Source organism: Apus apus, chromosome 10, assembly GCF_020740795.1.
Source record: "Apus apus isolate bApuApu2 chromosome 10, bApuApu2.pri.cur, whole genome shotgun sequence".
Lineage (NCBI taxonomy): Eukaryota > Metazoa > Chordata > Aves > Apodiformes > Apodidae > Apus > Apus apus.
The window spans coordinates 3999796-4016672 of NC_067291.1; the positions used below are offsets into that span (position 1 = coordinate 3999796).

At 41.6% G+C, this 16877-nt stretch overlaps 1 protein-coding gene across 4 annotated transcripts in view; it reads left to right on the forward strand.

The window, feature by feature from the left end:
• DAPK2 (death associated protein kinase 2) overlaps positions 1–16877 on the forward strand; it is a 50695-nt gene that overhangs the window by 20454 nt on the left and 13364 nt on the right. For 3 of the 4 annotated variants that reach the window (XM_051628255.1, XM_051628257.1, XM_051628258.1), the window contains exons 3-7: positions 2630–2851; positions 9933–10071; positions 13273–13402; positions 14491–14539; positions 15192–15218. In XM_051628255.1, coding sequence (XP_051484215.1) covers positions 2630–2851; positions 9933–10071; positions 13273–13402; positions 14491–14539; positions 15192–15218 — 567 coding nt within the window. The remainder of the gene's footprint in view (positions 1–2629; positions 2852–9932; positions 10072–13272; positions 13403–14490; positions 14540–15191; positions 15219–16877) is intronic. The other variant, XM_051628256.1, reaches the window with a different exon arrangement.

Below are 16877 nucleotides of genomic sequence, written 5' to 3' on the forward strand. Positions count from 1 at the left end.
CAGAACGTTGAAGGCAAGTTAGGGGATTTTGTAGCAGGAATTTTCATTCTCAAGCTCTCTAAGGTTTGCATGTCATGATAAAATCAAGAAGCAGAAATATCAATGAATTACTGGATGTGACAAATGGCTGCAATAGTGATTCTGTTTGTGATTGATTATTCCTGAAGGGATAAGTACACTTGTCCCATCTGTTCTTACCTCTCTCCTGAGAAGTGCTTAGGGTACATCTGAAAATGAAAAAGGAAAATAAGTACTTGAGGCAGTCTGGCATTGTTTGAACCCTTTAAAATGAGAGGCTGCCTCTGCCATGGAATGTTAGCTTTGGAGAGCAAGCAAGCACTGCCTGACAGCCTTAATTTTTAATTTCTTTGCCTTTGTAGGTTTGTGACAGACTCCAACCAGCCATCTGTGTTAATGAAGCACTAAGTACACTGTATAATTATAAGATTCTGAATATAATTGCTGTGTATGCTGCATAATTTAAGTTCCAACTGTACTTGCATCTCTCATTTATCAAGCCAGTGAAGGATATAATAATACTGAAAACAGTAAGAGTTGGTGCTTCTGCAGTGCAGTCATGGGGAGCTGCACCCAATGTGTGTCTTTGTGATTCCTTTAAAGAGATCCTGGCTGATAAAATCACAGTAGCTAAAGGTGAAGGTTATCTGTAAGATGAATCTTTTCCTTGCAAGCCTGAATATAATGCCCTGAGTAAGGAAATATTTGATACTAAATGTGTATTCTGAGTCTGGAGATGTGCCAGTTCTTGCAGAGTGAGATCTCACACATACAGTGTTTTGTGGCAGGGGAGAATGGGGCTGCTCTGATATAAAAAGGAACTCGCTCTTGTTTTGTCTGTTTGTAAACTGGTTGGGCATCAACAGAGACTCATGAATGTGAGGAGACAAAGGCTTGGGTAAGATAGTTCTTTTGGTGGTAGGATCTGGCATACCTGTTAGGCTTTACACATGCCAGGCAAGGGTGACAGTTTCACTGCACTGTTCCTAGAGGTTTCCCTGCCCCATCTAATAGTTGCCTGTGGCTTCCTGGCACTTTAAAATTTAGTTCTGCTCCATAGTGGAAATACAGTGAAATATTTGTTATTTTTTAAAAAAAACTATGATTCTATCAAATACTCAATGATAGAATCCTTTTCTGACTAAGGAAGTTGCCAAAACACAATGTGTCTTTCACAAAACAACACTTTTAGCTAAATTTTGCTTAACTAAAGTTCTGTATTGTTTTTACAGCTTGCTAGTGTTTTAATCTAGCTATTATGACAAGATGCAGTGCACACAATTCAGATTGTTGAACTCCCTTCAGTGCTTTAGCTACAGACCATCCTTTAATTTTTGTAAGGCTGAAGTAGCTCTCTTAACATGTCTCAACAATCAACATAGAGTAACTGCAAACAGGTGGTAATAGAGTATGATCTAATTTCCTTGTTTGTATGTCTGTGGTGATTGTTGTGTGATTAAGCATTTCTAAGATAGAACACAGAGCAAAAGGATCCTCTGAATGATCACTGTTTCATTCCACATTCTGGCTTTATGTGGAGTTTATATTACTCAAACCCTGCTTTAGCTGCAGACCACCTTTCTTAATTTCATTAACACATCTCTCAGCTTGATTACAGTTATTTTTTCAGAAGGCAGTTGAAAAGAAGGGAACATCAACTCTGTGGAGATGGTGACTCTTGGGTTCAAACAGTGCCTCTCAAGGGCATGATGAAGAAAGAAAAGTTCCCACAAGGCAGGGTTCCCAGATTTCCTGTTGAAGAGTCAGGAACAACAACTGTGTTGTCTTGGCAGTTTCCCACCACTGACATGAGGCTGCACCCTGCAGGGTTACTATTATTTAGTTAATCATCTGACCTCCTAGTGTTTCCCTCTTAGGAGATAAGGAGTTAATATTACAGTTGGACTAGAATATCTTACTTTAGGCACCACAGTGAGGAAAAATTTTTTGGTAAATGGCAGCTGCAGGCCTTTTAAACTTTGATGCAGCCCTTTTACTAATTGTTACAGTGGGAAATTCTTTGTCCTTGAAGTGCAGTGAGAAGGCTGCACTTACTCTAGTTACATTTACAGCTAAATTATCAAGGGAAGTGTAGAAATATGAATGAACTACTTTTATTTGCATATTGATTACTGGAGGTCAATTCTACGTGTCCAAAGGGTTACCAATCCTTTGAGTTCTTTCCTGATAAATTATTCTTAAGGGAAATACTTCAATGCATGCATGTCCTTTCAGAACATCTGGTGTTGTGCTGCAGACTTGAATGCCTTAAGCATCTCCCAGTGAAGGAGTGGTAATTTGAACCTTTTGAGGCAGCTCTTACTCATTTAAAGAAACTGTTCTTTAGAGACTGTAACATCTGTCCTCCCTTCTTGTCAGACACTGCTTGGTTTGGCTAAATTTCAGACACAGCAGGTGGCTACCTCGGTGTGTTCTAGTGATTTTAGCTGCAGGGTTCTGTCAGTCCTCACTGTTGCCCCAGGAACCAGCTTGTGTGGTTGGCAGCGTTGCTCAGGGGCTGCAGGATCAAGCCATTTGAGTGCCTTGTTTGAGAAGCTGTGATGAAACGGAAGCTTTGAGAGACCTTTTTGTCACCTTCTTGTCCCTTCAGTGGCCAGTTTGCTATAGTGAAGAAGTGCAGAGAGAAAAGCACGGGTGTGGAATACGCTGCCAAGTTCATTAAGAAACGCCAGAGCCGGGCCAGCCGCCGCGGGGTGAGGCGGGAGGAGATCGAGCGGGAGGTGGCCATTCTGCAGCAGGTCCTGCACGCCAACATCATCAAGCTGCACGACATCTACGAGAACAAGACGGATGTGGTCCTCATCCTTGAGCTGTGAGTAAGGGGGCTTCCTGTCCTCTGGGGTAGCGTGAGGTAAATAGGAACCGGAAAGGGCTGCAGAGGCTGCCAGAAAAGACAGACACTTAAAATGGAGTTGTTGTGTCCTCGGGCCTCTCAGATCTTGGCAGGAGAATTGATTGAGGTTGCTGGTAAACAGGCCCCCCGGTTCACCCGTGTGCCTTGGGGATACAGGTGCACCTTAACATCAGCTGAGGCCATTGTTACTGAGCCCAAGGAGTGTTGTCACCTTGAAAACAGTTTACTAAGGAATTACCTCATGTCTCCTTAGTGCTGCCCTGGTGTGAACCTTGGAGAAAGCACAAATGGCCACTGAGTGCTCACTTCATTGGTTTTTTTTGCTTTCGTCTCTTCCAATGCATGTGAAGCCATCAAGTCCTTTGCAAAATTTGCAGCCATTCCCACTACTCCCATGTATTCCTCATTTAGAGGAGAGTAGGGGAAAAGGGGGAGGAGGATAAGGGAAGAGGTTTTTTTAATCCCTAGAGAGTGAACAGCAGCAGGGTGGGAATGAAGAGCTGCTCACTTGTCTCCTCTTCCACCATGTGCCTTTTAGGTCCTGCTGACAAGTGAACTTCCCAACTGGGGAACTTGTGGTCTACTGTAGCCTCATCCCTGCATTGTGACCCACTGGAGAGCCAGGCTTCTGGCTTAGGATGAATATCAGACATACTGGCTATCTAACAGAAACTGGTTCTTACTGTTTAAGAAGAGATTTAAAACCAGCTAGCAGCAGCTTCTCTGTCTGGGCTGAGGGAACAACAGCTTGTTCTGCAGAACCAGTGTGTGTCCCTGCCTGAAAGTATAAATGCACAGCCCAGGGAAGCTGGAGGTGTGATCAGAAATCATCTTAACAAAGCCTTGGCTCAGGAACCTTTGCTTAGTTGGAACATAAATTTGCATTTCAGAGAGTCACCTTTGATGCTTTTGTCTGTGTTTAATCTTATTGACTGAAAGGAAGTGAGAAAACCTGACTAATAGGTGTTACTGTGTAGAGAATTGCTGGTTAAATAGAATTTGAAGCAGGATCAAAATTGTCAGCCTCTGCAATAGCAATTAAATTACCTGCATGAATTCTGTTGGCCTAGAAATAATTAATCCCAAAGGCATCAGCAGTTTCTTACACCCTGTTACTCTTCACATATATTTGATGGAACTGAGGTGAAACACTTGAGACAGATGCAGACCACAGCCTAGTAATTTAATCTCTTACAACACAACTTGTTTTGAACATGTTCTGCCTGTTTCTGCTGCCTGGCTGGGGAGATTGTTTAGGTCCACCATGTGGGCAGATGTGCCTGACCATGTTTTGGAAAGCTGTCATATCAGTATTTCCAAGTTGTCATGTTGTGGAGATTGCATGCAGGGGTTGGTTTTGAGATGGGCATCTGAAATGTGTGTGGAGGGTGAAGTTTACACAGTCACTCCAGTGCTGGCACTAATGTATGTGTGCTGGAATTTCTTTACTTTTGTGAAACAGAATGTGATGTAGAAGGACCCTAACAAATGAAGAGAAGTAGGAGGTTGATTTCTGTTAAAGAAGAATATATCTCTCTCCAGCCTGGCCAGGAGACCTTTGCTCTGTGTAAATAGCATTTTTTGCCTCCTGGCCTTGCAACCCAGTATGCATCCAACTGTTATCAGAAGAGTTATTGCTGGTTATGTAAATTCAGCTTAGATTGGAGAGGCTGAAGTTAGAGGTTCTGTGAGAAGGGACTAGTGACATCCCTAAGGAACAGAGTTGCTTTGGCAGAGCTAGAGCTGGACACACAGGGCAGCTGCAGCAGTTTACAGGGTTACTAGTGTGCAATACCAAAGGAAGATTCTTAGAGTAATTAACTGATCTGTCAGATACTGAATATACTGCAGGGTTTGATGCTGCAGGGAATTATCATCACTTTAGGTAGGCCATTTAATAATTTCAGCTTCCCCTCCTTACCCCAGGGATCCAAATTCTTCCCTGTGAAATCCCAAGGGGAAGTAAGTTGCCTGCTGCTGTTTCGCTTTCTATTTGCAGTTCTGTTTGCCAACCATTCTGATGATATTAAGTTTGACCTGCAATGGCTGGGAGGTCACAGAAAGATCACTTGCTTCTCTGCATTGCATCAGCAGCTGGATGCTGTAGAACTTTTGGATGTCCCCAAATATAATAGTGTTACTATCCATGTGTTAGCTTGAAAGTAATTTCAAGAAAACTTTGAAGTCGCCTAGTGTCAATTACTGAGTTAAAAAATAATCTGCCAAAATAAATTATTTCACTTTTTCAAGAAATTAAAAAAGGGAGGCACCAAGTGACCAAAAGTGACCAAGTGACCATCTTTATATCCAAACAGAATGGGATAATGAATTTGGATGAAACTTGGCACTTGTTGCTATTCTGGGTGTTTCATGGCTGAGGATGAAGACTGAAGTAGGAGTGAGTGACACTGTGTGCATGGGTGGTCATATAGACTCATGTCTGAAGCATCTCTTTCTGTACAGTTCACAGTGTGTGCTGTAGGGCTACTTTAACGAGCCAAAAGGGATGTAAATTATCTTAGTGCATGTGCAGATTTATATCTGTGTGTATTTGTGTGGCTCAGCCTTCCTCATCTCCACTGACAACCAGGGGAAACCTGAACACTGCACACAAAGCAAAAAGTAGAATTGTGTGCTTGTCCTCATCAGAGCCAGGAATGGAAGTAGCTCCTCTAATAAATGGAGCTTTGCTGGTCAGGATGTAGAGTTTTAGCCCAGGGGGATGAAATCTGTCATGTAGTGAAGGAAGACAGACATCAATTTAAGCTTTTTTGGCAGCTCTTTTGTGGAATCAATACCACTCACTTTACAAAGCTCTGAGTCTTAGAGTAGCTGTGCAGAAGATGAGGTATCCTATATTTGTCAAATCATGGTACTAAAGTAAAGCTGTAAGCAAGGAGACAGTCTGAGGTCTTCTACTTACTACAGTTTTTAGGTAATGAATAAATGATGCAATTTTACTGTATGTATGAAGCACGAAATACAGAGACACTGTGGCTGAAGTTATGTAGACCATGTTCCCTAGGACACCTGCCCTGACCTTGTGCATGGAATCCAGGCAATGGAGCTTTGATCCCTGAGTGAGATGAAATAACCTCTGCCATTCCAGGGGAGCCAGCACTTGGGCCAGGGAGCATTCCTGGAGATCAGTGTGACTGCTGGCAGATGGCATAGGAGTGATGAAAAGCATCTGTTCATTTTTAAGTGTATGTCTGTTGCCAGGTGTTGGTCTCTGTAGCCATGCACTGGAAGACAGGAGAAGAGCTTGCTTTTTCTGACTGGCAGCTACTTTTTGCCAAAACAACCTCTCATTTCATGACTCCTTTTTCCTGTCCTCGTGGCCTGACATGGTTTGTATGTCCTGCTGTCAGGCTGTAGCTTACTGCACTTGTACAAAGCTGAGTGCAACTGAGTTTTGGCCTGATTAAGGCCACTGCATTCAGCTGCTGTACACAAATTGAGGGTGATGGTAATTGCTAATAAAGATAATTAAATTTTCTCTGTAAACAGATGATCTTTCCTCCTGATGCTCTGATACCAGTCTTGTACTCCCTGCAGTTTATCAGAATAAGCATTACAGCACCTGGCCAAGTAATCCTACATTAAGCTACAGCAGACTTCAGCTTCACAAGAATATCTCTAGTATTCTTGATTAATTGAAGGAGCTACCCTGGTGTTTAAAAGAAGCTTTGACTAAAATGTTGACCTCCCAAAGTCACTGCTGGCACAGGCAAGACTACCTCCTCTTCACACAAGGGTTGATTCTGCAGGTGCTGGTCCTGCTGCTGAAGGGCAGAAGAGCATTGCCAACCCTGCTGCAGTTACGTGCAGTTTGGCAGGTACACACTTTGCCTTTCCTTCTGGACATTGTGCAGGGCAGTGTTCCCCACAGCTTTTGGTGACCTTCCTGTTCTCTGTCTTTTGGGCCCTGCCTTCAGGCTGCTTTGCCAGAACAAAACCAGCCTAGAGGCAGGTTGGAGTCAGTCTTCTCTACTGGTGTGTGTCAAGGTTGTGTACACAAAGTAAGTAGCTGTTTCCAAGAAGTAAGGCAGCATAGTCATTTGCCTTTCATTGGACGTGGAAGGAGGAGCAAAGGTTTGCTTGCTGCTTTGTTTGTCATGAGAATAAGGTGACATGGTAAAAGGGAAAAAGAACCAGAGAAAGGGATTTTTCCCTTTACTCTTTTACGGATGGTGCTGATTTAGAGAACACACTTCCCTGGATGCTCAGATGTAACTTGTAGTGCAGTTGTTTTTTACTGCAAAGGAGTTAGTGCAGATCTGCTTTTTTTCCCCTAGGATTCCATGATGGCTGTTTTTTGGGATTGCTAAGTCTCTTCTGCCAGAAGGTTTCTCTGAGTTTAGGTGCATAACTTGGATAAGTGTGACCCTGCACTAAACTGTGTACCACTCTATTTCTACAATTTACTCAAGCCTGTTTTTAAAGCCTGAGTCTTTGTTAATGAGAAATCATCAGGTCTCTTCTACTGAATTTTTCATTAGATTATTCTTTGAAGATCTCTGCAGTTTAGGCCAATGTCTTAGGCTGTACCATAGGAGACTGGAGATAAATGTACTATCTGTAAAGTATGCCAGTCTCTGACCTTCAGAAAATGAAATGCCCATGTGGTTGTTGTAAGAAGGAATAATTTCCTGTAAGAAGGAATCTTTTGCTGATGAAGTTACAAAGGGGCTTCATACTCTGAATCTTTTCGTGTTTTCCTTTTTATGTTGTGTTCTGTACCTTGGAAGTCCCCCCTGCCTAGCCTGATTCAAGGTTGGAGTGAACTAGAGAGAAAAGGGAAAATAAAGCAAGTAGTTAGCAAGTAAATCTCTGATCCTCATTCTTGCCAGCTGTACAGTTAGTTCAGTGATGCCCTGGCCAAGCTGCTTGCCCAGGATCTTGCTGAGGTTGTGGGCTGTCAGTCTGGCTGAGAGAACTTTTTTATTCTAAGGCTTGATTGAAGAGTCCTCCTAAAGGAACAATCACCAAGGAGATTCTATAGCGTAAAAGAGGAAGAGAGAGCAGTGTGTCTGCAGGGTTACATTCCAGAAAGATTCAAGAAAGTATCCCAGTACAGCTGTTTGCCTGCTCACTGGAACATAGTGCCTGCCAGAGGTGTCTGCTTCAGTGCAATTGGAATAGAAGTTACTTAAAAATGGGACTTGCCTGCTCTCTGTACACAGGATTTACCAAGAGACCCTCAGGTTTTACTTATGGATTTCTTTACTGGCTTGTCACATCACTACAGTCAGCTGTAATAATATTGAAACTAATGAATCAAGGGCCCTAAACCTACCTACAGCACAGGAAGGAGACAGAGTTCCCTAGCTTGTGAAATGCACAGGGTAAAGCAAAACCTGTGCAGCAAGGCTGATGGTAGTGCTGAGACCCTTGGAATGTGTCACCTAAAAAGAAAATCAGAAGCCTAATAAAAGTCTCGCAGGCTGAGTAAATGAGATTAATAGGAAGAAGTGTTGGCAGCCAGGGACAGCAGTTGCAACATATTCCTGTGTCATACATGTTTATTTTAGTTTGACAGCCTTTGGCATAATTAGAGCTTCAAGTTACTTGAAGTCGCCCCAGTGAAGCAAGGTGACTTCTGTCCAGGCAAAGTGTCTTGCCTCATGTTGCTTAGAAAGTTTCTGACTATGTGGGAGCTGTGAAAACATACCCAGTAATCAATGCCCAAGTCAATAGGCCCTCTGTAAATCACTGCCTTTGGAGCATCAAGATCTGTTGTCACCCACAGCAACAGTAAAAGCTGAGAAATCATCCCAGTGTCCTTGTGGCTTTTGGCACATTGATCTTGTTTGCAGTTGCCTTCTCTTTGCAGTTTTTGTTCAGAATAGTTTACTCTGAAAGAGACAGGGTAGGGAACAGCCATCTTGTCACCATCAGTGTTGTGTGGGAGCCTGGGCCAGAGGAATGGTTGCAGGGAAGACCTGTGCAGTGCACAGTGTGATCTAACTTGTCTGTGAGTCACAGGACTTATTTGACTCAAAGCATTTGAACCTGTTGGTGCTTTTACAGGCATTTCATGCATCAGTGGGGCCAAAAGCTTGTTTTCCAAAGTAACTGTTGGATCTCTGAAGGCTTGTGCTTGCACTCTGAAGGGTGAGCATAGATGGGTGGCACACCTGAGCCCAAGAGCAAAAACTGCTTTGTGGGTGCCCCAACAGTGCATTTGAATGAGAATAAATCAATAACAGTGTGAACTGGAAAGAATAAATATAAGCATAGTTACAAATAACAACTGCAAACAATGTCCAATTCAATATCTAGACTGTCTTGTTTCATAATATATAGAAAAATAGCACTGGAGCTCTCAATGCAAGGCACAAAAATGAAAGCAGAAGTCTACTGTGCTCAATATGCATGGAATGTGTTTAAGTTTTGCTGTGAAAACTCAGAGTAACTAAAAGCACTTCTTTGATTTGGGAAAACAATTTTAGGTACTTTCTGAGCTGCTTCTTTTCAAGAAGTCAGCACAAAATAAATGCTTTCCTGTTGGTTATGTCAGGCAAGAATCTGTGTTAGAACAGTATAATGGCTGGTCTGGAAAGAAAATACATTCTGTTGGCAGATCTTTGTGCCTCATATTTGTGACAGCAACCCGTAAGAAAAGTAATTCTTTACCAGTTAGTGAGTATTACAACTTTTTGTATTTCATCTATCTCATCCAAAGTGAAAATGTTAAAGAGTAGTTGAAGTGGTTAACATCAAAGTTGCTTATTGAAACATGTGCCTGTCTGTAGGTACATCAAACAGTACCTTTCTTTGGTGCTTGATAATCCTTGATGAATCAAACCTTGCAGTATCAATGAGTTAGGAAAAGCTTGTCCTTAGTTTACAGGGAAGAGAGCTGAAGCCAAAAGGAAGTGTTGGCACACCTGGGAACAGAACACAAAACTCCAGACTGTTTGAAATTGTGGCCTTTCTCTACCAGTACGGAGGATTTGCTACTTTAGTTGTCTGTACTTGTGTTTATTTTATGTGTTACAATGCAGTAGATAACACTTTCTGGTGTGTTTTGCAGGGTTTCTGGAGGGGAACTTTTTGACTTCTTGGCACAGAAAGAGTCTTTAAGTGAAGAGGAAGCAACCAGATTCATCAAGCAGATTTTGGATGGTGTGAATTACCTTCACTCTAAGAAAATTGCTCACTTTGATTTAAAGGTAAAGAGGCTGATTTAAACTTGTTTTTTAATGGCAGATTGTATCTTCTACAAATTACTTGGTTACATGCCTAAAATAATTAGATAAGGCCATTCTAAATGCACTTCACAGCTGAGTGCTCCACCAAAAAGAGCCTGGTAACTTTTAGATGGGCTTATATGTTTACTGACTGAGAAAAAGAAATTGTAAGTCTTCATCCTTCAGCTATTTGCGTTTGTGGTATCATCCAAAGCATTTTGGTTTTAAAAAATTAGTAATAAAAAACTTAGAATGATGTGCATAAGAAATGCATTTTTGGGAAGAGGAAGGCCAGGTCCAGCTACAAACAACTGCTGCTGCTTCCAGCCCCCACTGTGTTTAGAAGTACCTGAGGAGTGTGTGTCATCCAGTGAAGGGTGGTTAACAGAAAGACTCTCTGCTTTCTTAGCTGCTAGGGGCCCTGAAAGCACATCACACAGAGCTCTCTTCCTGCCCTGTCAGGTGACATCTGTAGCTTTGGTGAAGAGTTTTCTATCAGTACAACTGGCTTATACAATATAGAAGAGATTCTCTCCTTTTGATTGTGGCCTGCCTAGGAGAACATGCTTCTGTGAAGGTAGGAGTCCTAGGAAATTAAACTCTTGGGGCTAGAAGAAATGCTTTCCCAGGAGCAGGCTCAGAGCTACAGAACTGGTTACCTCAAATATTGCTGTTTCCAGAAATACATTCAAAATGCACTTGTCCCCTAGGAGAAAGTAGAATAAAACAAAGGAGGGAACTGTTTTAAAATTAAGGAAAAAGGAATAAACTCTACTGCTAGATTACATTTTTCTTATCCTAATTTTAAATCCAGGTTAGTTTATTACTAATTATATGTATGCTATAGCTAGACCCATATTCTCAGCACACATATATAGTGATTCTTTGTGCTGAACATGTGTCTAATGCTGTCTGTCTTAAATTGCTTGGTCTTGGGTCAGTGTTAATGGCATGTATGTAGTAATTGCAAATCACATCTAGCCTAAGAAACTGGGTAGCAGACTACCATCTGAATCTTCATGGGGTGCATGTGGAAAGGTGTAGCAGATGTGTGAACATTTTAAGGATGTGCACTTCATTTTGAAATTACTATGTGAATCCAGAAGCCAAAGACAGAAAGTTTTCACTGTGTGTTAGAAAATAGTGTCATATCCAGTGGAACAAAATCATTATTAGAATATAGGTGCAACTGATTTCTACCTACTAATTTTGATATTTAATACCAGTAATGTTAGGTGGTCAATGAGGCTGTTAGAAGAAATGCAAGACAAGTTGAGAGAGGATAAGTAAAGAATCATTTAACTGGTAGTGATTATGAAATAACCTAAAACATTGACAAAATAACTCCCCTGGGTTTTATAGGACTAGGTTTGGAGTCTTGGTAGAGTTAAACTAGACACGTATTTTTAAGCAGCGATGTGATTAGATAGAGGGTGATTCATAATTATCTCATCACTTGACAAGTCTCAGTTAACTGCAGTGGAGCTACAGTGACTTAGACCACCTCAGGAATAAAACAGTCCAAGAGGAAGTGACTGTGACTTGTTGCCATTTCAGTCTGTTCTAAACAAGCTTACATCAGGTATCTGGGATGAACACATATGCCCTAGATTCATGGAAGAAAACCAGACTTGTTAGCCTGAGGCTAAAATGTTCTTGGTCCAATGACTATGACAATAAATTATTCATATGCTCTCCTTCCCAGTGCAGCTCTGAGTGTGTGTGTGTGTCTGTGTTAGCAAGACCTGCTTCCTCACTAGAATCCGCTGTGAAAAGACCAAGCAGCTGCCAGTAGGGAATCAAATTGTCTCACTGTTGTTCTTGGGCTTATGAGTAAGTTATGACAAATCTATGCATTAAAGCTTTTCATGGGCTATACACTGAACAGAGTTTACTCTGAAACCTGTGAAATAGGGCCATGGTAGGGAGTAACTAAGGCTGAGAAATTCAGTTGAATAAATAAGTTGATGAAGTATCCATTATATCTGGTAAAGAAAGTTAAAGTCTAGTTTAAAAAGTTAACTTTAATTTCACAGTTTTAGCTTCAGCTTTTCCCTACAATGCTGTGAGAAATAGTACATGTTCTTTAAGTAGCTTGCTATCACAGGAGATACAGTTGTCCCAAATCTGGGTTCTTCCCTCAGTGAAGGTCTTTGTTCCAGACTAGACACTTTCCAAGGAGTCAGCGTGACCAAGGCTGGATACTCCTCTGTCAGTTTGGAATCTTGTGACTTAAACCTTTTCTTTTAACATCACTATGACCTCTGATTCTAGCTCTTTCCATTTTCTGGACTGTTCAGATAGTAAGTCCTACATCTCTCCTGGCCTTGTTGCAGCTGTGAATTTAGTCACATAGCAAAGAACATTTTCCTTCCCTAAGGAGGTTCAGATGTTAATAGAATCCTTCAAGAAGCATTTAATAAGGCATCTTTCCGTGGGCTACCATACAGTACAGGGACAGCAGGACAGAAATGGTGAAATCTCCTGATGTAAATCCCAAGAACAGAACAGATTAGCATTGCTGTCAGGTCAGTAAGTGGTGGTGCAGCTTTTCTCTAGGATCAAGCAGTGGCACTGCCTCTGCACCAGGTATCTGCACTGCTTCAGCTAACTGCTGGCTGCACCAGTTGGATGTGAGGCAAATCCATAGGGTCAGGGGGTGACATCTTCCTAGGAGATGTGCTTTCAATTAGAAGGAGGGACAAGATAAACTGAGCTTCTGCTTTGTGTTCTATCACATGCTACTGGGCTGAGAATCTAGTGGTACATGTGGTCAGGTCAGGGAATGACAGACACAGATGTGTGAAAAACTTGTCTCACTGGGAAAGCAAAGGTAGCTTGCTTCCATTCTGGCAGCAGCCAGAATGAAGAAAATAAGCTTAGGAGTGCTAACAGGAAGATAAAGGCAGATTTTGCATGAGATAAAACAAAAGGAATGCAAGTATTGCTTTGGTTACATTTGCTTTGTTTGTATGAAGTTCTGGTCCATTCAGTGGTGTCAAATTTCACGGCTGTCATCCCTTCACTAAAAGAATAAATTGTAAATAGTTAAACACAGGTTTTGTTCTTTGTTCTGCCATGTTGTATATGTGAAGAAAAAAAGCACTTGACAACTCTGTCTCTCAAGATATCAATGTTAAAATTAAAAAAGATGGATTTTTTTGTTGTTGTTGTTATTTTTAGCCTGAAAATATTATGCTTCTAGACAAGAATATCCCTATTCCACATATCAAACTCATTGACTTTGGCCTGGCTCACAAAATAGAAGATGGAGTTGAATTTAAAAACATTTTTGGAACTCCAGAATTTGTAGGTGAGTGAGTGACCTGTTCCTTTGTCTCAGTTTGCAAGTTCCATGAGGAAACTGAAACATCTTTTCTATGTTATGAAGTGAGGGATAGAGGCAGTTTCAGTCTCATTTGTGTCAAAGTGACCTAGATCTAGAGATTTATTTTTCTGGAGGAGGCGAAAGGTGCTTTCTGTAAACCAGATGTGCTGTTCCTGGGAGAGTAGGTTGCTGCCAAATAAATATTTAGAGATATAAATTAAGGATTGAAATTGTGAAATCCTGCAAATACAAAATATATTTTTTTACTTGTTGCCTGGGGCAAGTAAGGTCTCTGCAGTGTAATACATGAGTACACAATTACATGGGTATCTCTGTCATTGCTTTCTAGATAAAACTGCCTCTCCTTATATTTTTTCCATCTGATTCTCTTTTTTGTTACTCACTGATCATAATTCTAATCTGTCTTGCTTGGATTTTAAATTAATCCAACTCCTTTCTACTAGTTTCAGTTGGAGATTTTTGGGGGGTTAGGGGCCAGGAAGAGAGTTATAATTCATATTCCAGTTAAACACAACCATTGCCAACACCTTTTTTCATCTCATTTCCTCACTTTGGTCTTTTATCTTGCATGCAGTCTTATATGGGGATGTTTTCCAACAAGGAAGTGTTTTCTTATAAAGATAATAAGGTTTGACATGGGTAGCAATGTAGCCTGGCATGTGATTTCCATCTGTTGCCCAAGGGGTGTTTCTGACTGGCTGTTAGAAACTAGCTTTAATGGCACCAGTTAAAAATAAAAGCTCAGATTCTTAGGGATAAACAGTATCCTTGGGAGGAGAAATACTGTATTTTTTATAATTTGCACTGTTAGTATATAATACCTGCTTTACCCTTATTACGCTCCAAGTTACTCTGTGTAATCTCTTCTGAACACCTGTAAACTTGAATTCCTGTCAGAGCTATCAATCGTTCAACAGAGCATCCTATAACTACCTTTCCTTTTCTCAGCCCTGCTTTTTCTCCCTTTTGGTAACTCTTGACCTGCTACGTAATTCAGCCTGGTAAAACCGTGTTACCTCACTTGCTGATGTTGGATTAATTTTTTCTTACAGCTCCAGAAATAGTAAACTATGAACCACTTGGACTAGCTGCAGATATGTGGTAAGTTTTTAACATTTTTTCCCAGTTTGCTCTACTATCTCTTTTTCCCAGTTTGCTCTGAATAGAATCCATTCTACTGCAGCAAATGAAAACTAAACAAACCCAAAACCCCCTAAGAGTTAAATCTGAGAGTTGATAACTCTCCTGTCTTTTAATTTTTAATGGATTCTTTTAAATTAAAAGATAAGGATTTGATTTCTGCAAAATTAAAATGAAAAACTTTAATGATAGTAGTTATAGAGTTAACAGTTTGCCACTGTCTGCTGCAGAGGAGCACTCTGAAAAGATGTTCCTGCAGTGCTTGTGACAGCTTTATTTATGAGAGCACTGCATGCAGAGCAGACCTGCGTGCTAATCTGATCTGCTGAGGAGGCAGACAAAAGAGGTCACCCCAAATAAAACATCCTTGCTTCTGTTTCTTCCTGTTTCTGATGTGTACTGTGGTAAATACCTGCTAGGTTAGAAATACACAGAGACTTCAAATATTCATGCTACTTGAAATAAAATTCACCTTTTCCCTGAAACACCATTCTTTGAGGGGTATTGGCAGTTATCTAAAGCCACAATGGCTTTCCTGCCTGTATAGCAGCCACTAATGACTTTTCCATATTGTCATGTAGAACCCCTGCAACTAATCTCCTGTGTTTTTCAGGAGCATTGGAGTCATCACCTACATACTGTGAGTACAACAGATTCACTCCTGTGGAAGTGTTCCTAAAGCTCTACTGCTCTAGTACAAAACATCTCTTCCCTTCAGCCACTTAAGAAAGGAGTTGCACACACAGGGTGGGGCAGTGGTTTGACTAAAGGGCAAATGTCCTGCAGCCTTGTCAAGTTTAAAACAAGGGACAGAGGAATAGAGACATCTTGAGCAGATGAAGAATAAATCCCTGTAGCACCACTGGGCATTTCTGCTTCTTATTGGGACCTCATCAGCTCAGAATGGTAGAGGATGGAAAAGCCCAAGCATATTGGTTGCTCACAAGAAGGGCTATGAGCTACTAGTGTGTGCATAGATGGAAACAAAGTGTAATAGGGCAATTTAGAAGGTGAGATATTTCAGGTGAAAGCAGGGAAGTTTTAGTTTGCTTGTAAAGGCAGCAGTCTAGATTAATGTGCACAAATATGGTCACCCATATTCAAAAAGGTGAATTTAACCTGGGTAGCAGAAGAGGAGTCGATTCTGGGAACTGAGAATTCATTTTACAGGAGAAAAAAAATACCTCAAGCTCTGTGTCCTGTTCTGGAGCCCCCAGCACAGGAAGGACATAGAGCTGTTGGAATGAGCCCAGAGGAAGGTCACAAAGATGATCCAAGGTCTGGAGCACCTCCCCTGTGAAGCCAGACTGAGAGAGTTGGGGCTGTTCAGCCTGGAGAAGGGTCCCTGGAGGCCTTAGAGCACCTTAGAGTGCCTGAAGGGGCAACAGGAAAGCTGGGAAGGGGCTTTGTAAAAGGGCAGGGAGTGAGAGGACAAGGGGGAATGGCTTTAAATTAGAAGAGAGAAGATTTAGGTTAAACATTGGAAGAAATTCTTTAGTGTGAGGGTGGTGAGACACTGGAACAGGTTGCCCAGGGAGGTTGTGGCTGCCCCATCCCTGGCAGTGTTGAAGGGCAGGTTGGATGGGGCTTGGAGCAACCTGGGCTGGTGGGAGGTGTCCCTGCCCATGCAGGGGGGTTGGAAGGGGTTAGAACTCCATCATCTTTGAGGTCCCTTCCAACCAAACCATTCTGTGAGTCTTTGAAAAAAGGGCTTGTTAGAGCTAGTAAAGCAAAGGCTCGTTGGGAGTATCACTGTAGTCAGTAAGCACAAGGGAAAACAGATACTTTTTAGAAGGAAAATGTGTCCACTGGTGATGGATAAATAAAAGTAGGTAATTATGGGAAGCTCAGCCTCTCAAAGAAATGAGGTTCCATGGGCATCCTGGGGACAAGCAGTCAAGAGAGTTTCCTGGGGACAGAATAATGAGGTAGGTTTCTGCACTGGGTCCAGTGTAGAACTGTTTTGCCTGGTTAGCTAGTAATGATTGCCATAATAATTAAGGTTGAAAATTGTCTCCCTACAAATGATCAGAAAAAAGAGCATGCTTTTTATGTTGGGAGGGGTCAGCTTGCATAATATGCTATGTACTAGAAACCCACATGCCTCTAACTGGTATTGCCTGTTAATTGTAAAGCCTTTTGTTCTGAAGAATTCTGAATAAATGGGGTGTGTTTAATTACTACTTCAGCAAACATGGCAGCAGTTGAATGGATGCCATCATCAGAGATGAAAATGCCTACCAGCTCTTAATTCAGCAACCAGTGGGGTGATTCACTGAGGTGTAAGGGCAAAGCTTTT